At 41.8% G+C, this 26,371-nt stretch overlaps 1 protein-coding gene across 10 annotated transcripts in view; it reads right to left on the bottom strand.

The window, feature by feature from the left end:
- Nucleotides 1-26,371, bottom strand: part of TAFA5 (TAFA chemokine like family member 5) — a 1,062,361-nt gene that overhangs the window by 432,737 nt on the left and 603,253 nt on the right. For all 10 annotated transcript variants that reach the window (XM_033958956.1, XM_033958953.1, XM_033958959.1 and 7 more), the window contains one exon: nucleotides 25,796-25,945. In XM_033958956.1, coding sequence (XP_033814847.1) covers nucleotides 25,796-25,945 — 150 coding nt within the window. The remainder of the gene's footprint in view (nucleotides 1-25,795; nucleotides 25,946-26,371) is intronic.

The following is a 26,371-nucleotide window of genomic DNA, read 5'->3' as shown; positions in this document are numbered from 1 at the left end:
TAACTACATTCTAACAAGAATGAAAAAGAGGCAGGTTGATATTCTAGGGTTATGCCAAATATCATCACAAGGACAGATCACTGTGGGAACAATTTTCAAAGGGATTTAGCTGATTAAGTTATTATCCATCTAGATCAGTGGTTCCCAAACCTGTCCTGGGGGACCCCTAGCCAGTCAGGTTTTCAAGATATCCATAATGAATATGCATCAGAGAGATTTGCATATAATGGAAGTGACAGGTATGCAAATCTCTCTCATGCATATTCATTAGGGATATCTTGAAAACCTGACTGGCTGGGGGTCCCCCAGGGCAGGTTTGGGAACCACTGATCTAGATCACAGTTCTTCAACCGCCGGTCCGTGGACCGGTGCCAGTCCGCAGAAAATTTCTGCCGGTCCGCACAGGGCCGGCGAGATCAAGTCGGCAGTTAAATTTCCTGACGACTGCGGTTCCTGCTGATTAATGTTCTTCCCAGCCTCAGGGGATCAAGATAGGCTGCCAACGTCTGGGCCTTCCTTCTGTGAGTCTCGCCTGTTCAGAAACAGGAAGTTGAAACAAAATAGGCGGGACTTAGAGAGTGAAGGTCCCGACGTCGGCAGCGTGTCTTGATTGCCACCCCTGCCGAGTTGCTGAAGAGGGCCGCGGGGAAGTTGCGATTAGACCGGAGAGAGCTGCAGATTCAGGTGCAGGTGGAGGGAGATGGTCAGCGTATGCGAACAAGATCCTGGGGAGCCTTCACAGTGGCTGTCTCCCCTCCCACCAGCTCTCCAATTTGCCAGAGCAGTTATTTACCGGCAACTTCCTGCAGGCAAGTACCGAGAGCTGCTGGAAGGGGAGGAAGCCACTGTAGGAGGCTGGGAAGGTGCTGGAAAAGGGAGAGCTGTTAATGGAATTGAAGGGAGTTAGAAGGAGAAATGCTGCTGGGAGGGGAGGAGGGAAAGGGATGGAAAGAAAGTTAATGTTGGATACAGGGAGGAGGGAAGGGAGAAGAAGGAGAGATGCTGCTGGAAGGGGTGGAGAGAAAGGTATGGGAAGAGAGTTAATGTTGGATAGAGGGAGGAGGGAAGGGAGAAGGAGAGATGCTGCTGGGAGGGGAGGAGGGAAAGGGATGGGAAGAGAGTTACTGTTGGATAGAGGGAGGAGGGAAGGGAGAAGAAGGAGATATGCTGCTGGGAGGGGAGGAGGGAAAGGGATGGGAAGAAAGTTAATGTTGGATAGAGGGAGGAGGGAAGGGAGAAGAAGGAGAGATGCTGCTGGAAGGGGAGGAGGGAAAGGTATGGGAAGAGAGTTAATGTTGGATAGAGGGAGGAGGGAAGGGAGAAGAAGGAGAGATGCTGCTGGGAGGGGAGGAGGGAAAGGGATGGGAAGAGAGTTACTGTTGGATAGAGGGAGGAGGGAAGGGAGAAGAAGGAGATATGCTGCTGGGAGGGGAGGAGGGAAAGGGATGGGAAGAGAGTTAATGTTGGAAAGAGGGAGGAGGGAAGGGAGAAGGAGAGATGCTGCTGTGAGGGAGGAGGGAAAGGGATGGGAAGAGAGTTAATGTTGGATAGAGGGAGGAGGGAAGGGAGAAGAAGGAGAGATGCTGCTGTGAGGGAGGAGGGAAAGGGATGGGAAGAGAGTTAATGTTGGATAGAGGGAGGAGGGAAGAGAGAAGGAAAAAAAGGAAGTAGGGTAGGGAGAAAGAAAAAAGGAAGGAAACAGCTGGCAGGGAGATTACAGGAGGGGAAGGGGGTCAGGGTGGAATGGAGAGATCAGATGAGAGAAAGGGGAGAGAGAGGAATGAGAAAGTAGAGAGACATTGATGCTGGAAAGGGGGTCAGCAGAGAAATGAGAGAGGGATAAAGATGCTAGATCTGGTGTAGGAGAGATAAAAATGAAGAAGGCAGTGAAGCTGGAATGAATGATGTAAAAAGGAGAGAGGAGGATGGACAAGGAAGAGGGGCATAGAAAGAAGTCAGATACATATGGAAGGGGGAGAGGGCAGACATTGGATGGAACGGGCAGATGGTGGAAGGAAAAGAGTGAAAAGAAGATGAAAGCAGAAACCAGAGACAACAAAATGTAGAAAAAAATAATTTTATTTCTATTTTGTCATTAGAATATATCAGATTTGAATTATATATCCTGCTAGAGACATAACTGGGGACTGCAGTATTCTGTTAGCATGATATTTCTATGTAGCATTCTATAATAACTTGGCTTGTTCAGTTTTCTTGATAGTAGAGGGGATATATGTGAAGGGGAGGGGAGACAGGGGTTTTGTTGGTCCGTGCTCTGTATATTTGTATTTATAAAATCACAATTGTTCAGAATATTGTTTCTTTTTATACGTTCAATATAAAATCATAATTGCGGCTTGTGCAGATGGGATCAGATGGTTTGCGGGGACCGAGCTCGCGGAGATGGGGCGTAAACGGGGTTTTTAAATTTTAGTCCTAGTAGTTTGCCGGTCCACAAAATAATTCTTTTATTTCTGCCGGTCCACGGGTGCAAAAAGGTTGAAGAACACTGATCTAGATCATCCCCTTTGAAAACTGCCTTGGATCTTTGGCTGTACAATCCCTTTGTATGTAGTCGATATGTCTTCAGGATATATGGACTCCTGAGGAAGGCCAGAATTGCTGAAACATGGACTGTGTTGGGTACTAATATTCCATTGCACGTCGCCTACAGTAGAGTACAGTTTATAGTCAAAAGCGCGCGAGGACAAAGGCGCGCCGACAACCGAGCGCAGACAACTGAGCGCAGGACTTCATCGCGCTGAAGAAAAAATGTATTTTAAAGGGTTCCAACAGGGGGTGTTGGTGGGAAACCCTCCACTTTACTTAATAGAGATCGCGCTGGCGTTGTGGGGGGTTGTAACCCCCCTCATTATACAGGAAACTTAACTTTTTCCCTGTTTTTAGGGAAAAAGTTAATTTTTCAGTATAATGTGGGGGGTTACACCCTCCACACCCCCACAACATGGCAGCGTGATCCCTATTAAGTAGAGTGGGGGGGGTTCCCCCCACACCCCCCGTCAGAGCCCTTTAAAATACAGATTTTCTTCATCGCGATTAAGCCATGCGCTCAGTTGTCCGCGCTCGGTTGTCGGCGCACCTTTGTCCTCGCGCGTTTTTGACTCATCGCGGTAGAGTACAGCTGCCTAGCTATTTTTGGACTTTTAATAAATGCTTTATCATATATCTTTGTGCATCTCTGGACCTTTATATGTCTTTATACAGGTTTTTGTACTCATCTGGGCACTGTGTGTTTTGATTCCACTGTTTTCTGCATCCTGAGTATATTGAGGAGCCAATTCACTTGAGACTGCCAACAGTTGCTCTGCATGCCCAACTGATTGGGCCTGCAGAGTAAATAATGTACCTGCTAGCATTTTAGTGAATGGATAATAAAATACAGTAATGTAGTGCATTCCAGTAAGCTAAATGAGATATAAATGAGGGCTCAATTAACATCTATAAATTACCAGTCTATTCAATAAAGCATGCAATAACAGATAACCATATGCTCTGGAAAAAATGTATCACCCATTTTCGGTTAAACCGTAGGCAGTAACTGCATAACTATAAAAGCCAGCTGCTGGCTAAAGGTGGTTTCTAGGGAAAAACTAGAGATGTCTTGGCTGCCGCAACAAAAAGACATGGTCAGAGGGGAGCAGGAAGATGGCAGAGACAGAAAAAAAAGGAGGAAGAGATGAAAATAAAGGAGAAAGAAGGCAGAGGGTAGGAAAAGAGAGAGAGAAAGAGGAGAGTAACAAGGATACAAGTTTCAAGTTTTATTTAAAATTTGATTAATCGCTTAATCATACTTCTAAGAGATATACAAAAAATAAAAAAGTTTAAAAACAGTCAGGGAAGTACAATATATGAGACATGAACTTAACATACGAATACTTACATTGCCAATAATAATAATTTTATTCTTTATACCGCCATAACCAAAAGTTCTAGGCGGTTTACACTAAAATATGAACTCCTGGATAAATTTGCTGATTGCTCAAACCTATTCTTACTTTACATTCAGGAAATCATTAAAAACTTACTTATTTGATAAACAAGAATGTTGATTTTAATTTTACGATGTGGTTCTATTTTTATTCTTCTAAACTTTTTTCTATTTTAGCAATATTAGGAACTCTATTTTAACTAATGTTATATCTGACTGCTGTATGAAGTATTGTTTTTATGAAATTGTATTTTTTCGCTGAAATGTTTCAGTTTTTTTTCTGTTGTGAACCGCCCAGAACTGTTGGTAGGGCGGTATATAAGAAAATTAATTATTATTATTATTATAAAAAGAGCTGGACAATCAGCGAATACAATAATACAGTAAAAAATACAAATATTTGTAAAATAGAATTTCAATAATAAAATTCACTAAGTAATAAACTTATCGTACCAAGTGGTCTTAATTAATTTCCGAAAACTGCAATAGGATAACATAGCTTGCTGAATACATTTACCTAAGCAAGACTGTTGCCTACCAACTTGAAATGCTAGGGTTCTATCTAAGAAGGTCTTATATCTACACCCATTATTTTTTGGATAAGCAAATAAGTAGAAGTTTCTAGTTTCTCTTGATGGTCTATGCAACACAAAATGAGGAAAAAGGTAAGCTGGAGACAATCCCGATATCAGCTTAAAGCAGATACAGGAAAATTTGAATAATACTCTTGCCTCCAAAGGCAGCCAATGAAGTAAACAATAATATGGACTAATATGGTCATTCTTTTTTAAACCAAAAATCAATCGAACAGCTGGATTCTGAATTATCCTTAATTTCCTTAGAATTTTTTTGGGTGCTCCTAAATAAATGATGTTACAATAGTCTAAAATAGATAAAACTAATGCCCGCACCAATAGTCTGAACGATAAAGGATCAAAATATTTTTTTATGGTTCTAAATTTCCACAATGTAAAAAAATCATTTTTGTACCACTAAGGGCTCCTTTCACTAAGCTGCGTTAGGGCATTAATGCACAGAATAATGTGCATTAAACGCTAACACCGGCATTGAGCTGGCGTTAGTTCTAGCCGTGTAGCGCGGGGTTAGCACGCGCTAATTCACTGCATGCGCTAAAAACACTAGTAAAAGGAGCCCTAATTTTGTGTGTTCTGCTAGTGTTAAATGTCGGTCTAGTGTGGGGAACGGAGGTAAGAAATACAACAGGAAAGAAACAAATATGAGGAAAACATGGATTTGAGAAAGGAAAAAGAAAGAGAGGGAAAAAAAAATAGAAGAAGGTTATGAAATAGAGTTAAAATCTGAAAGGAGCTTATCCTAGCTTAACCCTTTCAGGACCATAAGGATCGTAGGCCAATTTTTGTGGTTTTGATGACATTTTTATGGTAAAAAGGGCTTGCAGATGCCAAAAAATTGATTTTTTTTGTGAAATATCATTATTTTTATTTAAAAAAATCACACTTCTGGCTTATGGACAGTGTGGCAAGTGAATCTTCTCGTCAATCTAGCAACGACGCTAATGAATGAATGTCGGAACCAGTTTGTTTACATAAAGGTAGTATCATATGGAATCCGTACATATCAAATTTAGAACTGTAGACTATCCCAATCAAAATTTATAGGATTTTAAAGTTATGGGACAAATATGTCCCTTGGTCCTGAAAGGGTTAAAGAGTCAGAGAGCGAAGGCATCCTTAAAAAGGAAACATTTAAGATTGCTCTTGTCGAGAAGACATTCCATATTGTCTGCCCCAAGGCAACCTAGTGCTGTCATTAATGCCACTCATTTTTCTTTTAAATTCCAGTCCTGCTTGAGCATCTTGCACCGACTGCTCTGATGATATTCAGGTATATAATGCCCCACAGTAATTAGAGCTACAGCCTCAGCAACCTGAGGCGGTGGGTTCAAATCCCATGTTGTTCCTTGTGATCCTGGGCAGGATGCAGAAGAGGAAAGAGTGAGGCAAACTGGAAACAACCACAGCAACCGCACACCTCATTAGACCCAAATGAGGAAGGACGATGAAAAAGAGCTCCTTTATGAACCCTTGAAAAAGCCCTTCTGGGCGAAACGGGTCCCGTCGGGGCATCCTAGAGACACAGCATTAAAAGGATAAGTAAAAAAGAAACATGTGCTATTGTTTAGTCTTTATTCTTGAACAATAACAGAAAGAAACACAGCAGTAAGCAAACAAGCTACATTTAAAAAGGAGGCAATTAGATGAGCCAAAACTGGACATTCACACATATTTTGTGCGTTGATGTAAATGACTTTGAAGGCCCCATCCTGTAATTGAACCCGAACCAGTGAGGTGTGCGGTTGCTGTGGTTGTTTCAAGTCACTTAATCCCCCCATTGCCACACATATACACTTCCCCCTCCGTATTCGCGGTGGTTAGGGGCAGAGCCGGCCCGCGAATATTAAAAAAACGCACACAATATTCAGGCCAGTTCTGCCCCTAACCCCCGCTTCCCCCGGCTATTGTAAGCCCTCAAAGCCCCCCCCTTAAGCCTCACCTGGTGGTCTAGCGGGTTTTCAGGCAGAAGCGATCTTCCCACACTCCTGCCCCTTGCATATCGCTCACAGGAAATGGCTGCTTTGAGCTCCCGTAGTCTCTCGAGCCATTTCTTGTGAGCGATCTGCACAGGGTACGAGCATGGGAAGATCGCTCCTGCCCTGAAAACCCGCTAGACCACCAGGTAAGGCTTAAGGGGGGGGCTTACAAGGCTTAAAATAGCCTGAAAAATGAAAATGCAATTTTTTGGTTTAAAACCGCGAATAAGCGAATCCGTAGATACGGAATTCGGGAATACAGAGGGGAAGTGTATTAGGTAAAATGTGAGCCCACTGGGACAAATAGGGAAAAATGCTTGAGCACCTGAATGTAAACAACTTAGGCTTTAAGTAGCATATATCTAAAATAAACAAATAGTGCAGCTTAGAGAGATGTGCCATTTTGCTATAGAGCCACCCAGAGTTTGTCTCCTAGTTCTACAACTGAGTGACAAAGAGGATAATTCTGTAAAGTAAGTGCTATAGGGTATGTGCCTAGTACACTTATATCTCAAAAGTGGATGTGGCGAAGGGCATGTCAGGGGGCATTCTGAAATGTTTGTGAATTACAGAATACTGCCTAACTTGGGTACTGGCATTTATACCAGGTTTCAGAAGGAGTAAGTCTGGTGCCGAAAAATTAGGCGCAGAGGCATGGATTCTCTAAACCACAGGTGTCAAAGTCGGTCCTCGAGGGCCGTAATCCAGTCGGGTTTTCAGGATTTCTCCAATGAATATGCATGAGATCTATGTGCATGCACTGCTTTCAATGCATATTCATTGGGGAAATCCAGAAAACCCGACTGGATTACGGCCCTCGAGGAGGGACTTTGACACCCCTGCTCTAAACGGTGCTTTTGTCGGCGGCTGCTGATCACATGACAAATCACATAATAGCACCATTTAGAGAACTGCGCCTCCGGTAAAGTTAGGCCCTCGAAATGTAGATCAAGGTTTTCAAGGCCTACATTTCCTGCCCCTCCCTTTGTCATGAATCATGCCTACATAGGTGCTTTACAACACCTAATGCTACTTCCGGCATTAGCCACACCTACAATAGTATGGCATTGAAAAGCGCCTAAGTAAGCACGATTTCAACAACTTTTTTTTAGATGCTGATAGGTGCCTGGAAAATCATTTTAAAACATTTTTTAAAAGGCATTTTTCATTTAACTTCGGTGCTGGTAGACACCGTTTATAGAATATGAGCCGGAATCCAAACTAAGCCCTATTCTATATAAGGCACACACCCTTTAATAGAACAGCACTTCACACCAAATTTTTTCGGCACACAAGTTTGAGCATCATTTATAAAGTTCCCTCTTTTATTTCTATGGGCTCTGCTGCAGACATTAATCTTTAGTAAAAGACTCATGTAGAATTTGAGGGGCATAATCAAAAGAAACGTCTAAGTCTGTTTTGGGTCTAAGTCGCAAGTCGCCCAAAGTCAGACATGGGAAAAGGTCCATTTTTGAAAAATACGTCCAACATATTTATTTTTTGTGAAAATCGTCCAACTGTACGTCCAGCCTTTGGTAAGAGATAAGAATATGAATTTAAAATCAATAAGAACATATAAAAATAGAAAGGTATTTTATCTAATACAGTATTTTTCAGTATTCATGGTGAGTCATTGATAAAGTACCTCGCAAACGACTCCTGAGGAAATTTGAAAGCCATGGGATAAGAGGTAATGTCCTATTATGGATTAAGAACTGGATAAAAGATAGAAAACAGAGAGTAAAGTGGTCAATATTATCAATGGAAAAGAGTAAATGAGGTTCCCCAAGGGTCTGTAATGGGATAGCTATTTTTTAACACATTTATCAATGATGTAGAGATGGGAATAACGAGAGAGATAAAATAAATTTGCTATGAAACAAAGTTCTTAAATCAGAAGAAGATTGTGAAAACTTGCAAGACTGGGAGACTGGCCTTCAAAATGGCATCTGGCATTTAATATGAGCAAATGCAAAGTGATGCATGTGGGAAAGAGGAACCCAAACTATAGCTAAATGATGCAGGGTTCCAAATTTGGAGTCACCACCCAGGAAAAGGATCTAGATATCTTTGTTGAGGATACATTGAAACCCTTAGCTCAGAATGCAGTGGTGGCTAAGAAAATTAATAAATTGTTAGGAATTATCAGGAAAGGAATTGAAAACATAAGAATAGCCTTACTGGGTCAGACCAATGGTCCATCAAGTCCAATAGCCCGTTCTCACGGTGGCCAATTCAGGTCACTAATACCTGGCCAAAACCCAAGGAGTAGCAATATTTCATACTACCAATCTAGGGCAAGCAGTGGCTTCCCCCATATCTTTCTCAATAACAACTATGGACTTTTCCTCCAGGAAATTGTCCAAACTTTTCTTAAAATCAGCTACGCTATCTGCTCTTACCACAACCTCTGGCAATGCGTTCCAGAGTTTAACTATTCTCCGAGTGAAAAAAAAAAAAAAAAATTCCTCCTATTGGTTTTAAAAATATTTCTCTGTAACTTTGAGTGTCCCCTAGTCTTTGTAATTTTTGACAGAATGAAAATCGATCCACTTGTACCTGTTCTACTCCATTCATGATTTTGTTGACGTCAATCATATCTCCCCTCAGCCATCTCTTTTCATAGTTGAAGAGCCCTAACCTTTTAGTCTTGCCTCATATGAAATTAGTTCCATCTACTTTATCATCTTGATTGCTCTTCTTTGAACCTTTCTAGCACGACTATATCTTTCTTGAGTTAAGGAGACCAGAATTGAACGCAATACTCCAGATGAGGTCGCACCATGGAGCGATACAGGGACATTATAACATTCTTAGTCTTGTTAACCATCCCTTTTTAAAATAATTTCTAGCATCTTGTTTGCTTTTTTGGCCGCGGTCACACATTGGGTAGAAGGTATCATTGTACTGTCGATGACACCAAGATCCTTTTCTTGGACGCTAACCCCCAAGGTGGACCCTAGCATCCGGTAGCTGTGATTCAGGTTATTCTTCCCAATGTGCATCACTTTGCATTTGTCTACATTAAATTTCATCTAAGAACATAAGAATTGTCGCTGCTGGGGAGAAACAAGATGGCCGCGTCGTAGAGAGGACGCTGAGTTGAGCTCTCCTGCGAAATTAAATTCCTACCTGGTATCGGGTTTAATCGTGCTGGCGACATGCCAAAAAGACGAGGCAGAGCGGCTGCTTCAGCCCGGCAGCCGGGATCCGCTTCAACGAGGCAGGAGGGAATAACTCGTTTCTTCACATCTTCGCCACAGGGCGTTCCGGCTGAGCCGAATCGGAGAGAGATTTCGGCTCTCGGGAGCGAAGTCTCGCTCAGCCCCGCGGGACCTCCATCTCCTCTGCAGCCGCGAGACTGGGGAATAGTGGCAGTTCCACAGGGACGGATGGCGTCGCCGATGGAGCTGGAGGGCTTGCCTAATCCTCAAGTGCTCTCGGCAGGAATAACTACATCAGAGGAGGTGGCTAAGATTTCAGCGAGTGAAGGACAGGTCTCTACAGTCCTTCCTTTGGTAAGACCTGCTGAGATAACTTTAGAGTCTATTTGGACGGCGTTAGACTCTTTGTATAAACTATGTGCAGGAACCCTACCTCAGGTGACTCTTCAAGAAAGGAGATTGGACAAATTACAGGAGGAGTTGAAGGATCAGGAAGAAAAGGTTAAAAATTTGGATCAGAAATTTCAAAGTTTACAAGCTTCTCAGTCTGTTATTTTGCAGGATAGATTACTGTTTACTAGGAAAATGGAAAACTTTGAAAATTATATGAAAATGTTGAATTTAAGAATCCTTAATTTTCCTAAGGTGTTAACAACACCTCCTAAGGAAATGTTTTACAAGTTCTTAAAAGAAATATTCAAATATCCTGATGTCGGACTACCTCCTTTACATAGGATATATTACTTGCCTGTATCAAAACAGAAAACTTCAGGTACAGAAGTTTCTCCTGAATTTCCTAATCCATTGAACTTAACAGAAGTTCTTGAAACTTCAGTGGATGAAGTAATCTGTCGTTCTACTCTTGTGGTGGCGTTTGTCTTTCAACAAGACAAAGAGGCACTTCTTAGACTGTTTTTCAGGCTGAAAGAAGTGACCTTTCTGGATAGTAAGATCAGTATGTTTCCAGACGTCTCAAAAACAACTCAGACCAGACGGAAGAGGTTCCTTGAACTGAAACAGTTTGTAATACAATTGGGGGCCAAATACCAATTGAGATATCCTTGTAAATGTAAGATCCTTTTGGATCAACATTCATATATATTCTTTGAGCCCTCACAATTACAATTTTTTCTTGAAGGAAAGGGAATAACAACTTCAAATATCTCTGAAGGGAATGTAGGATTACTCCCAAAGTAAAGTAGGAAGATGTACTCTACAAATATGGTTTACTGATAATATCTTATTATAAATATCTCTCACAAATGTGAATTTTTCTCCTCCAGAATGTGGACTAATTAAGAGTGAATTTTTGGTTCAATTATGAAAATGGACATTATCCAGATATATTTTTCCTTTAAAACTTGTGGAAGTTCTCTCTTTATTTTCTTATACAAGTAATGTATATGTATTTATATATAAAATGATAAATAAAAAAAAAAAAAAAAAAAAAAAAAAAAAAAGAATTGTCGCTGCTGGGTTAAACCAGTGGTCCATCCTGCCCAGCAGTCTGCTCACGCAGCGGCCCTCAAGTCAAAGACCGGTGCTCTAAATGAGTCCAGCCTTACCCATGTACATTCCAGTTTAGCAGGAACTTGTCCAACTTTGTCTTGGAACCCTGGAAGGTGTTTTCCCTTATAACAGACTCCAGAAGAGCATTCCAGTTTTCCACCACTCTCTGGGTGAAGAAGAATTTCCTTACGTTTGTATGGAATCTATCCCCTTTCAACTTTAATAATAATTTTTTATTCTTATATACCGCCATACCCAGCGAGTTCTAGGCGGTTTACATCAGTTAGATTAGGATCCGCGTTAGATTAGGATCCGCGTTGCCCTCTCGTTTTCTCTACCTTGGAGAGGGTGAACAACCTGTCCTTATCTACTAAGTCTATTCCCTTCAGTACCTTGAATGTTTCATCATGTCCCCTCTCAATCTCCTCTGCTCGAGGAAGAAAAGGCCCAGTTTCTCTAATCTTTCACTGTACGGCAACTCCTCCAGCCCCTTAACCATCTTAGTTGCTCTTCTCTGGACCTTTTTGAGTAGTACCGTGTTCTTCTTCATGTACGGCGACCAGTGCTGGATGCAGTACTCCAGGTGAAGGCACACCATGGCCCGGTTCCACTTGGTACCAGTCTTCCAATTTTCTAAGGTCTGCCTGCAAATTTTCACAGTCTGCATGCGTTTTAACATGTTTGAACAGTTTAGTGTCATCTGCAAATTTAATCACCTCACTCGTCATTCCAATTTCCAGATCATTTATAAATAAATTAAATAGCACTTGCCCCAGTACAGATCCCTGTGGCACTCCACTGTTCACTTTCCTCCATTGAGAAAAATGACCATTTAACCCTACTGTTTTCTATCCAATAACCAATTCCTAATCCACAACTGAATTTTGCTACCTATTCCAATGCTGTTGACTCCATGATGTGGCCACACCTCAAATACTGTGTGCAATTTTGGTTGCTACATTTCAAGAAAGATATAGCAGAGTTAGAAAAGATACAGAAAAGGGTGCCAAAAATGATAAAAGGGATGGGATGATTTGTCTATGAGAAAAGGCTAAAGTGGCTTCAGCTCGTCAGTCTGAAGTAAAGACGGCTCAGGGGAGATATGATAGAGTTCTATAAAATAGTGAGTGGAGTGATGTGAATCACTTGTCTACTCTTTCCAAAAATAATAGGACTAGGAGGCATACATTGAAGTTACTAAGTAGTAGATTTAAAACAAAGCAGAGAAAATATTTCTTCCCTCGACATGTAATTATACTATGGAATTTGTTGCCAGAGAATGTGGTGAAAGCAGTTAGCTTAGCAGGGTTTAAAAAGGGTTTAGCTAACTTCCTAAATGAAAAGTCCATAAGCCACTATTAAAATGGACTTAAGGAATTCCACAGCTTATTTCTAGGATCAGCAGCATAAAATCTGTTTTTTTCTCCTTGGCAACTTGCCTGGGTTGGTCACCGATGGAAACAGGATACTTGGCTTGATGGATCTTTGTTCTGTTAAAGTATGGCAACTCTTAAATTTTGTAAGACAGTTTATGAGCCTTGTAGATTTATTCATATTTACTATAAAGTTGGTATTCAACCTGGGGAAGTGGCATGTCCAGCCACTAGCACTGAATATTCAGGTCAACGCAGCAACCCAGACGCTAACACATACCGAATAATTTTCAGACTGGTGCACATCTAGCTTGGTAGATAAAGTTAATCAGTTAGCAGACTCAATATTCCTGCTAACTGATTAAGAACTGGCCCTGTCCACACTCTGCTCCTGGACTACCTCTAACCTAGTTAGTTAGTACTTAAGCGGTCAGAAGGAATATTAACTGGATAGTGCCACTGAGGTGCTGAATATCCAAAAAGAGCCAACTCAGCAGGGTTTCACAGGGTAGGAGCCTTTCCAGCCTGAAGACCATGGTGCTTTAAGCCAGCTTGCTTTGGCAGCAGGGCCCCAATCAAATTGCTTCCAGCGCCCCACTCTCCACCCCCCCCCCCAACGGGTCTGGCATCTCCCCATGCCCCACTCAGTCTCTCTTTGCCCCTCCTCTCTCCCTCTTCTTGTGGGTCCTGTGAAGATCACATCAGTCACTGCAACAGCAGTGCATTCAGCCAGCCCCTGGGTCTTCCCTCTGCCACATCCTAACCACAGAGGAGGCAGGATAAAGCAGAAGGAAGACCCAGGGCTGGCCAAAGGCAGTCTGTCATGCTGCTGATGCCACTGGTGACTGGCAAACTTTACAAGACATTTTTTTTTAGATATATTAGTGATAGGAGGAAGTGCAAAAGTGGCATGGCGAAACTCAGAAGATGAAGGGGAAGAATATATAGAAGCTAATAGGTAAAGCTGAACTGCTTAACAAATATTTTTGTTCTGTATTCACAGCTCTGGTCCAATGGTTAAGTCAACTTTGCTCGCCTGTCTATTGGAACCTTTTGAATACTGACCCCTATAAAAACACTCCGCACACTTTTTTTTTTTTAAATTCAATTTTACAGTCAGTCAGATCAGATCATCATAATAAGAGAACAAAAAAGGAAATAATACTTCTACTACTTAGCCCACTATATTGGAGAGATCAATAAGAAAAATTATATTAGTAAAGCATAATATTCGAGTAGCGGCACGATTCAACCCATCCTACAGCCGGTACATGCTAAAGTGTGGCCCCTATAAAATTTAACAGCTGCTTTGGCTCAAAGAAAAGAAAATTCTTATTTTGATATGAAACACGACATTTTGCTGGAAATGTCAAAAGAAATATACGCCACCCCCAGGCTGACTCTTGCCCCCTTTTTTACTAAGGTGTGCTAACCGATTAGTACACGCTAATCAAATTAGCGCGTGCTAAAGGCTAACGCATCCACCGACTAACATGCACGCATTAACGTTTAGCGCACGCTAATTGGTTAGCGCACCTTAGTACAAGAGGGCCTTGGTCTCAAAACCAAGAACTTTTTCCTTTGCCTCTGTGGTGTTTGATACATATCAGGACAGTACGAACATTAGAGCCTAGAAACGGATCATTAATTTGACGGAAATATAAATCCACGAATATATTCTCTATCACTCTCCAGAGCAAAAGTTATCAACAGGGTTGTACACTTCTTTTTCTTATAGGCTACACAAGCCCACATTATGTTACCTACCCTCATAAGTTTCATTATCTATACCTCAGCAAATCTATGATGCATTCCACAGGACTATCTTCAATATCTCCATATCCTCCTTGAAGCAATTACATATGCTTCAATATCCAACCTAGAATGCTTTCTTATCCTCTCATCTGCTGCATCACATTTTGAATAATATTAAATTGGAAAAGACTGGATCTGTAATGAAATATACCAGGCTTTCTTTACTAAAACATTTTTTAAGTATGAGCAGTAGCAAGAAATTTTAAATGAAATATCTATTATCCTTTTTTTATATGAAATTTGCAAATATATAGGCTACGGCCAGATAGTAGAGGCTTTGCCAGTTTCGAATGATGTAGGACCTTGGCTCTTTAATTTAAAAAAAAAAACCCATATACTGTATTCTGCCCCCAATCTTATCGCTGATTAGTTGTCTACAATACTATTAATAAACAAAAGATAATGAAAAGCATGATAACAGGAGACATTCATAATTCTATCATTGCCAGAATAAAACACTTTTCTAAACAAGAGCGATCGCCAGATGGAAAGAAAATGTAGTTATCCACCCCAAAACATGCCCTCCCTTACCCTCAGCACACAATTGAGCCGGAGATGTGCATATCCCAGCTTTGTAAAATGGGGGGGCTTAGACGATTATGCAAGTTGCGTACCGTAATGGCCCTCTTTTACAAAGGTGCGCTAAGCATTTTAGCACGGATTTAGCGCATGCTAAATCAACATGTGCGCTAACCGCTAACGCGTCCATAGGATAGCACGCACACATTAGCGCACCTTTGTAAAAGAGGAGGGGGGGGGGAAATCTTATTTTGAAGCTATGGCATTCAGACTCCTTGTCCAATCCCTAATACTTAGCACTTTAGATTATTGTAATTCATTCATACTGTAGGACATCAAATATACTTAGACTTAAAAAGAGTTCAAAATGTAGCAGTACGCTTGATCTTTGATTTGAAAAAATCAGATCACCATCTTTATTTTCTCTTCTTTATTAATTTCCAGGTACTTTAGTTAGATTGTGAGCCTTCGGGACAGTAAGGGAATTTTTTAAGTACCTTCTTACTTCTCATTTATAATCTTAATGTATATTTTCTTCAAACCGCTTAGAACCTAACGGATGTAGCGGTATATAAGAAATAAATTACATTACATTACATTTTACTACAGAGAACTTCATTGGGTTCCGTTTGAGGCTCGTGTGTTATTCAAAGTGGGCACTCTCTGATATAAAGTCTTACGCGGCCACCAAACCGTTCTTTACGCGACCCTACTCTATTTGTCTTCCCCTCAGCTCGAGGTTGTACTCAAAAGAGATTCCAGCAGCGTCTACTTGCTTATCAGGCAGCGAACTGGGACAGGGAGTTATGCTCTATATTCACAAAGGGGTCCTTTTATAAAGGCGCGCCACGCATTTTAGTGTGGATTTAACGTGCACTAAATCAACGCTTGCGCTAACCGCTAACATGTCCATAGGATAACATGCATGTGTTAGCGTTTAGCGTGCATTTAGCATGCGTTACAAAGCAGCGGAATTAGCTCCGTTGCTCATAGAATTCCTATGAGCATCGAAGCTAATACCATTGCGACTGGCGATAAAAAAGCCCTAATGCCGCTTTGTAAAAGGGGGAGTAAGTGCTGGTTTATGCATATCTATGTCTCAAATATGAACAAGTTTGTAAAATAAGGGACTCAATACGCAGCCTTTGCAATTACGGCATAAAGTTCTTACCATAAAACCCGCCCGCCCCCCCCCAACCTGATCATTACATATTTTGAAATCCAAATGTTAAGTGAATTGAGACAAAAAAAAACAAAACACAAAAAACAAAAACAAATCAATCCAGTCATTTTTTTTTTTTTAAAGCCTAAAAACCTATTATTTTCCATTTCATAAGGGGATAAACTTTATGCTCTAAAAAATAGATATTGGAGTTACACCTGTTGCCAAGCCCTTTTGAATAGCACTCCACTGCATGAATTAGGGGAGCCTGGCCCCTTAATCTCCCAGTGGATTTTGTCCTCTTCCCCCCACCACAAAAAAAGCGCCAAATTGTCATGCAAGACCTGTTTCTATATCAGCATCAGGGTACTACATGGCTATGTTTCTATAGTGATAAAGATAACCAGATATGCTATATGTGTAAATGAGTGCAATGCCCACCCTCTGCCCAGAGTCTGCTCACTTGTTGAATATGCACTATGAAATGTGCACATGTATCTGGTATGTCCGTGCTTAGGGAAAGGAAGGTGCCAGTTATGCATCAAATTTTTTAGAATACTAGCATAAAAGTATGTTCCATACCACTTAGTTGTAGATGATATATACATTTAAAAAAATAAAATAAAATAATGCACCTAAATGCTACTTTATAAATGCACAATAGCACTGAAATCACATCATCAAATTCTTAATCAATTGGTGATCTAATGTACGTTGTAAGGGTCATCAGAATACCACCCAAGTCTGATGACCCTTACAACGTACATTAAATCAACAATGGATTAAGAATTGTGATTTCAGCGCTATCGTGGTATCAAGTTATTGAGTATAGTATTGAATATTGGTGCCAATCATTTTTGAGACATTATAAATACATGCATATCTTACATAGCATATAGTTTGAAGGTTGGCAAATACAAGGGCAGCATAATCTAGGTGGGCCTGTTATATAAGTCAGTGGCCACAAGAGGGAGCTTCAGTGTCCATGGGTGGCTGATAAAATGGTGGTGAATATCATTGAGCCAACAGGAGAGCTCTGAGGCCCTGATTCAAGGAGGAAGACCGGAGAAGGCAAGGCTTATGGGCTAGGAGCTGGTTCCTTGCAGTTCTGGGACACAGGGGAAAACCTAGACTGGAATCTTCTGGAGGAAGGGAGAGACAGAGCCTTCCAGTAGCCTCAGAAAGGGGGAGGTCCCAGAAAAGCATCCCTGGGAGGAGCTGCTCCATAATTTTTTCAATCTCTAGATAAAAGCAGGTAGACTTGAAGAGAAGGAATTGGGGACATGAATGGAACACCTGAGCTCACAGTCAGATGAAGAAGGGAAGCTTGCATGGAGTGGATGAAGAGGTCCTTGCTGATCCACAGTTATGTAAGCATAAGGTTACCATATTTTACAAAGGAAAACCCCAGACACATAATCCCACCCAGTTCCGCCTCCAGTCCCACTCCATTCTGCCACAGCCCTGCCCAGTTCAATCTCTAGCCCCACCCAGTTCCACTCCCCAGCCCCACCCCCAGCAAGCCTCCTCTCTTCTGTGACAAGCTCCGATCACGTCTGTAAGGCCTGGAGCATGCGTGGATATGTGTGACGTCATCCACACATGCTCAGAGGCCCTCCATATGCAGCCGGAGTTCGTCGGGGCTTTCCAAAACCGGGACAAATGCTGGGTTTTGAAAAGCCCATCTCGGAGACCGGACAGTCCTCTAAAAAGAGGACATGTCCAGGTTTTCACATACATCTGGTAACTCTATGTAAGCAGCAAGTAAGCCTTGACAGGACTGGGACTATGGACAGAAGTAGTCAAAAGACAGTTTGTCTGTCTGAACAGAAACAGTTACAAGAATGCAGGAGTAACACAAAAGTGCTAGGAGGAGTTTAGAAGCCAGCACTGCTTTTTGCTGTGTGTTAAATGTTTCTTTTTTTGGTTATCAGCCGGGGGCAGAGGATGACATGGAAAAGAAATGTAGTGAAATGTGAGAGTCATCCAAAATGCAGAGGTGAATGATTAATCTAATCTAATCCATAACTTATTAATCGCACTATACCAAAAAGGTTCAAGGTGATTTACATTCACAGAGGCTGTGAAACCTATGGGAAAATACAAAAACAATCAATAATTAAAATATCATAGCATGAATATTGCAACAAATCATATTTTAAAAGTTTTCAATTTTTTACAAAACCTTACGTAATTGATATCCATCCTAATGTAAACAGGAAAAAACCCCTAGTCTGCTACACATGCAGCAGCGGATGGCTCCCGCGGTTTCTACTTGAATTGTGTATTCTTCGTAACAACACATAACATCAGGTTGGCAGACTGGATGGACCATTTGGTTCTTTATCTGCCGTCATCTACTATGTTACTATATAGTAAATATTGAAGAATTAAGGCCAGTACTGGGCAGACTGGCACGGTCTGTGTCTGTATATGGCCTTTTGGTTGAGGATGAGCTGGGGAGGGTTTCAATGGCTGGGAGGGTGTAGATGGGCTGGAGTAAGTCTTAACAGAGATTTCGGCAGTTGGAACCCAAGCACAGTACAGGGTAGAGCTCTGGATTCTTGCCCAGAAATAGCTAAGAAGAAAAAAAAAAATTAAATTGAATCAGGTTGGGCAGACTGGATGGACCATTTGGGTCTTTATCTGCTGTCATCTACTATATTACTATGGACTCCTTTTACTAAGCTGCGGTAGTGGTTTTAGTGCGCGCTAACCTCGCGCTACGTACCAAGAACTAACGCCAGCTCAATGGTAGCGTTAGCGTCTAGTGCGCACGGCAATTCAGCGTGCGCTAAAATCGCTAACGCAGCTTAGTAAAAGGAGCCCTATGTTATCCTAACTTGACATTTAAGGATCGTTCCTTCTTCTGATGAAAGCGAACCAGCTGAAACATAGCCGTGCTGAGAGATCTATGTGATTGTGTTTGCACCCTGATGAACTGTGATATTTTCTTTGGTGGATTAAAGTTTTCATAGAATCCTGAACGCTTACGTGTCCTACTCTTTTTTTGCACTTCTTTTTCCTTTATAGAACAGCATTTTGGCTGATTTTATTTCAGCAACCATATTTCAGCGCTATTTTACAGAATTCCCCTAACTATGAATCTCTGAAACATACAGTAGGTGCCAAAATACCCTTGAGGCACATATATATATATATAGGTGTACAGCTATAAAAGATGACTGCAAAGAAGGTACCTTATTTTTAGGAGCCAACAAAGCATCTATTTGAATCCTATAAAAGCAAATAGGTACTTACTGTCCTTTATAGATTGCTAGCATAGCAGAGTAAATGTGTGCTTCAGTTTTAGGTTCAATCACTTAGAAAAGCCATAAAGCACATGTCCCTCAGTTGATAAAATACACACACAGGGCTGGATTCAGTAAACGGTGCTCAAAAATTTTGCACAGAAAAAAAAAAAAAATCGGCTCGGAAAAGCGTTTCAAAAAGAGTGTTCCGGGATGGGTGACCTTTATAAAACAGAGTGTAGCGTCAGGATCGGGACTCAACTTTGGGCACCAAATGAAACCAGATGTAAATCGCAGTGCGCATGTTGGACGTGGATCCGTACTATTTTGTAATACTGAGCGCATCTTAAGGGAACCACCCTGACCCACCAATGTCCCTCTCATCATTACCCACCCACCCCCATTGCAGATCCACATGCAGACACTTTGGCACTGTTCTATGAATGGGTATGTAAGTGTGATTTTGCACAATTTTGCCATTTCTATCCCATTTTGGTGCATGCTTTTCCACACCAAGGTGGAACCTAAGATCAAGACAAAACAACATTCCAAATCTTAATTTTATTTATTCAAAAGCATTAAACACTGTCCACATTTGTATAATACGGACCCAACATGGGCTGTGTTTCGGCAAACCACCTTCCTCAGGGGTCCAAAAATGATATGCAGCTGAGCAAGTTTCTCTCCACATTTGTAGACAGACATTTCTTGGTCTCTATAAGGCTAGCTTCATCATTTTTGGACCCCTGAGGAAGGTGGTTTGCCAAAACACGGCCTGTGTTGGGTCCATATGATACAAATGTTCATGGTTGCAAGATAATAGATCAGTGTATTGCAAACTGTGTGCCACAGCACACTAGTGAGCCATGATACACTGGCAACAGCTGACTGCTTACAGGACGTATCTCTCGTGACGATAGGCATGTTCTGTAAGTAGTAGCCGGCACTGCACTTCTCCTCTCTGCCCCCCCCCCACACACACACACACTGGCATAGTAATTGCAGGCTCAGGGCCCTGTCATGAGGGCCTCTGCGCATGTGTGGACATTGGAATGATGACATCACACATTCACGTGACATTATCGCATCAACATCCGCACATTTCCAGATGCCCTACAACTGCGGCCCGAGATTAGTGTGCCGCGGCATTAAAAGTTTGTGGGACACCGTAATAGACTCTCTTTAAGAATCAAATCAAAAGCACTCTTATTTGCTTGCAATGAAAATAAGGAATTGATAGCCCCAGTATGTCTTCGACCTATTCCAATTCTGATTGTCACTACCATCAAAGTACTTGGTATAATTCTTGATAATATACTAACCTTTCATCAACAAACAGGCTCTATTGTTCAAAAATGTTTCTACAAGTTATGGATGATACGATCAATCTCATCTTTATCAGAGCCTTCGTCGCTTAACATTTTGATTCACTCCCTCATTACTACACATTTAGACTACTGTAATGCTTTATTTATCAGGGAATTACTCAAAAAGAGCTCTGGAGATTAGAGGTAATACAGAACGCTGTAAAACTTCTATCAAAGGCCAAAATATGTCACTCCTCCTTTAATTTTGGCTCATTGGCTCCCATTGGCTCATTGGCTCTCATTGGCTGACATTTAAAATTCTACTTCTTACTTTTAAAGTCAGGCAAGATCACACTCCAGCATTTACAGACAGAGTATTCCTATATGGACACTCCGTTCCAGTCAATAAAATCTTCTAATTGTACCATCCGCTCGCCAATCTTACTTACGATACTTACAATACGTCATCTTATTTACTCGTAAAACCATATTCTTGGTAACAGCACCTACATTATGGAATGCCCTTCCATCATACCTTCATCATGATACCTCTCTAGTTAAATTCAAGTCCAGTTGTAAAACTTTTCTATCCAAAGTTACGTATGATATGACATAGTAGGCTACCTTATAATAAAATATTTAGTTCGCTGCCTGAGATAGGAATTACCTATATTAAATCCCCCGCCCTCCTTCCTCGTTTTATTTCTCTTTACTTTCTTTCCTATTAAGATATTGTAATTCTTCCCCCTTCCCCTAATTATTTTGCCTTTCCAATTTGTTTTTATTGATTTTATGTGCTCCCATCATTTTAAATTGTACACCGCTTAGACATGTTATTTGTGATATATCAAGACTAAAATAAACTTGAAATATGAATTCCCCTGTATCATAACATATTATTCTATCATTTAGATAAATAAATGTGACACATACCTATGTACTACCTGCCTTCAAACTCCACACCATCACATATAGTATGTTGCCAGAATATTGGCACTTGTGTGTCCATGTGCATATTCTTGGTGCCTAAATGTTGGCAAAGTCCTATAGTCATTGGACGTGGTATATTTGGACTTCAGTAAAGCATTTGATAGCGTACCGCACCGAAGGTTATTGAACAAGCTGAAATCGTCCGGATTGGGAGACACTCTAACTACATGGGTTGGGGACTGGCTGAGTGGTAGGCTACAGAGGGAGGTGGTGAACGGTACCCCATCAGAAGCGTCGGACGTCCTCAGTGGAGTACCGCAGGCTCGGTCTTGGGCCCGATTCTATTTAACTTATTCATAAGAGATATGACGCAGGGACTTAGAGGAAAGGTATCACTGTTCGCCGCCGCCACCAAAATTTGCAATATAGTAGGCAAAAGCTTGATACCTGATCATATGATACAAGACCTACTGCTGCTGGAACGATGGTCAACGACTTGGCAGCTGGGCTTCAATGCTAAAAAATGCAAGGTAATGCACATGGGCAAGAGAAACCCGCGCAGAACTTATGCACTAAATGGTGAGACCTTGGTTATGACCACTTTTCTGCCACCATTTTCTATGTTTCTATCCTCCCCCCTCCAACATAGACCATAGGTAAGTATTTGGTGATATTCAAACAACAATGGCAAATGTGATCTCCTTAATTTTCAAAAGAAAATTTACTTTCAGACAGAATGGGCCAGATTTTATAAATTACGTCCAAGTTAAGCGCCGCTAGGCACCCTAATCCCAGATGCCTAGTGATGCCTAATTAACCCTGCCTTTTATAAAACTGTAGTGCGGTTTTTAGCGCCAGCCGCGGTGATAACAGCTGCAACGCTCATAGGAATTCTATGAGCGTCGGAGCTGTTACTGCCGTGACCGGTGCTAAAAACCACACCATAGTTTTGTAAAAAGGGGGGGGAGGGTATATTCCCCATGCAACCCAAATTGAATTAACAAGCTTAATTGGCACACATCTCTGATCTTTAATTTAAAATATTTTTTTTTTAAAAATCAGTTAAAAAAGTTGTGCAAGGAATTCTACGTGGTGCCTAGCAACGTAGAAGGTCGAGGAACCCTCTGATGCCTAACGACTCCTTCTTGAAAAGTAGGCATGGTTAGGGGAGGAGAATAAGTGTGGCAAACTAGGCATCCGATGTAGGCACCAATAAATTACGCCAGTGAAAGCCTGGCCCACCTCCAGGACACCCAGCGATGCCTAAGATTGCCTAGGCACTACTAAGCATAATTCTATAAAGTGGTTGATTGACAACAGTTTGGCACAGTTAGGTTCCATTTACAGAATTAGGCCTTATTAGTCCAATTAGCTTAAGGTGGCACTTTTCAGAAAAGGAAATTTTGCTTGAAGAAAACAATCTATCGAGAACACAATATTCGGTGGTATTTACCCAGATAAAGGCTGCCATTATTCGTTTAGGTGCTTTACTCAGGCTTTTACACAAATATCCCATGGCCAAACAGTACCACAAGATATCCTTTACAAACCGCCTCAGCAATATTGAGATAGTACTTGGGAGGTCTGGGGTTGGAGCTGGGAGAAAATGGGGAATTATTCAGTGACCCCCCAAATTCTGTATATGGCGCCATAAGCTGTACATATAAATTAATGCGCACAGCCATTTTATGCGTGCAACTTGTTTAACCAGTCAATCGGTGCTGATAATTGGCAATTAACCCTAATAACTGATGCTAATTGGCAGTAATTAGAAGTTACATGCACAACTTGGTAGAGAATAACATGGGGACAAATTTTCCCCATCCCTGCAGGAACTGAATTTCCTCACCCTGGTCCCATGAGTTTTATCACTGTAAGCTCAGCCTTAACTGCACAAGCCTCGAACACTTATGATTTTAAAAGTGTTTGAGGCTTGTGCAGATGAGGACAGAGCTTAGGCATTGGTGGAATGAGGCATTATGACATCACAGCCTGAGCTCTAGAATGTTGCTACTTATGATTTTAAAGTGTTTGAGGCTTGTGCAGATGAGGACAGAGCTTAGGCATTGGTGGAATGAGGCATTATGACATCACAGCCTGAGCTCTAGAATGTTGCTACTTATGATTTTAAAGTGTTTGAGGCTTGTGCAGATGAGGACAGAGCTTAGGCATTGGTGGAATGAGGCATTATGACATCACAGCCTGAGCTCTAGAATGTTGCTACTTATGATTTTTAAAGTGTTTGAGGCTTGTGCAGATGAGGACAGAGCTTGCATGAATGGGGCAGGGACAGGAAAATAGCTTGCAAGGATGGAACGGGAAAATGAGCTCCAGTGGGGACGGGGTAAAATTTGTTCCCGTGCCATTCTCCATTGGTAGGCACATTCTATAAAATGGTGCGCACCATTTCTAGTACGTGATGCCCAAAAAGAGGTGTGGCCAGGGGAGGAGAATGGGTAGATTGTGGGCGTTTCTAAAAAGTTAGGCATACTGTTAAAAAATACTCTTGTCTGTGTACAACTTACGTGCAGGCATTTAGGCCTGGTTTTCCTTGGCCTAAACGGGTGCCATGTACAGCCACTATTCCATGCACGATTCTACATATAGTGGAAGCCTTTTATAGATTCGGGCTAAGCGTCATGCTGGTTAGCACTAGTTTTTTTGGCGTCATATATAGAATTTGGGTCCTTAGTGGACCCAAGTTCAAGCAGCAGCAATGAATGCCCAGAAATAATTAAGCTACAGAGACTGGATGAACACTGACCCAAGATTCTTGCCTCCCTTGTTACCTGTAAAAGGCAAAAATCTTATATTTATAAACACGCATACAAAATATTGGCCCTCTTTTACTAAGCCGCGATAGAGGTTCTTACTATGGCCCGGGGCGCTAAATGCTCCGATACGGCTCCAATGCTCATAGGAATTCTATGAGCATCGGAGCATATAGCGATCCGGGCTGCGGTAAAAACTTCTATCTTGGCATAGTAAAAGGGGAGGGAATATTTGGCATAGATATATTGGATGTATTCCACAATACAAAGGAAACACACAACCCCAAGGGTGAAGATGTAAACCAAAAAGAAGTGGGGAAGGGACACAGTCAATCAACTTCAGGGACAATAAATTTATTAAAACTATATAGATAACTGATACATACTGTATATAACATCTACATAAAACAATGCAGGCATACCAAGGAATCTTTCAATCCTTTTTCGCGCTGGACCCCAACACGGCCCATGTTTCGGCTAAAGAAGCCTTCTTCAGGGGTATATAAATGAAGTCCAGAATATGGCGCCAGAATACAAATAATGAAACTAAAAATGAATACTCTTGATATCCTGCTGCTTGAAGCGATACCTTAAAGCGCAAATCTGTAGAACGCAGCGGGGGCTACAGCTTAAGCTGAAAGACGTCGCTGCTAGTAAAAACCTCTATCGTTCCATAGTAAAAGGGGAGGGAATATTTGGCACAGATATATTGAATGCCAGTGCAGGGAATAGGAGGGAAAAGGATCCCAACCTTTGTCAAATTAAATTCTAACACAAAGCATCGGTACAAAAAAACCCCCCAAAACTTGACAAATTATGCAAAACAAATACTTGCAGTCTTAGATAAAACACAAATGTATCTGTTATATATAAAAGCAAATTTATGGCATATAAACATACCCTTTTGAACGGGTTGTAGCATGAATAACTTTGCACTTTTCTTAGGTTGTTAACAGTGGTGTAACGAGTGTGAGAAGTGCCCGGGGCGGTGGCACCATTCCCCCTACCCTTGTCTCCACCCCTCCACAGATCCCCTCTGCCTCGCGTGCCCCCTTCCCTTCTCCTGTATCTCCAGTTGTTCACCGCCGCAAGGAGCAAGAACTTGAACGTGCTCTTCGCGACCCCGTCGGCTCGCCCCTTGACGTCACTTCCTATGCGCGGCACCAGGAATTGACGTCACTGGGAGAGACAACGCGGTTGTTGCTCACGGCGGTGAGCTAGAGGTATGGGGGAGGGGGGACGCTTGGCGAGGAGTAGGAAGAGGCAGGGGGCAGAGAGGAGGAGGGGTGCCGATGCCCCCACCCGGAGCAGACCGTCTCCCCCCTTACTACGCCACTGTTTGTTAATTCTTTTGTAAAATGGCCTGAAAATATCTAATGAATGTCTTTTAACTATCTAAAAATTTTTTTTAAAAAGGTAAACACGATGATGACAAGTTCCAAAGACAAATCGGACATATCATTTGCCTCTTACCATCCACGCAGGCTGGCCTTGCTCTTGTTGTACCTGCAATCTGTCCTTTTTTGCATGCACAGCGAGCGGTTTGTCGAGCTATAGTCCTTCGGGGCTGACTGCTATCTCTGTCCAATGTAACAATCTCACATGTGCCTGCAGCCAGTTGACCTGGAAAAAGAACCAGCAACAAGTAGCAGTGTTACTGAATGCTCTACACACAATCAATTACAGCCACAGAGCGTCATGGCCCAATGGGAGATTGGAGAAACAAGCCTTAAACTCCCTTCGTGGATGTTTTTGAGCCAAACGCCAGTATTTTCAGATGCTACGTTGTGACGCAGATGGAGACAAATGGCACACACCAAAATAATTTCATCTATTTTGCAAAAGCATTAGAAAGGCAGCTTATGTCTATTATCTCCCCCCCTCTCCCCCGAAGAAGACCCTTTTGGGTTGAAACGTCCTAACAGACAGGGCGTCGGGAGTTTCTGATCGTCAACGTTGACGGTGGTAAGATCCACCACACATTTGAGATAAGTGGTGCCTTTCAATTAGCATTTAGGAGATATTTATCTCACATGATTTATAATATTT

The sequence above is a fragment of the Geotrypetes seraphini genome, chromosome 9, assembly GCF_902459505.1.
Source record: "Geotrypetes seraphini chromosome 9, aGeoSer1.1, whole genome shotgun sequence".
NCBI lineage: Eukaryota > Metazoa > Chordata > Amphibia > Gymnophiona > Dermophiidae > Geotrypetes > Geotrypetes seraphini.
Note: the sequence above shows the minus strand (reverse complement) of the source record. Positions and strands in the feature narration are given on the sequence as shown.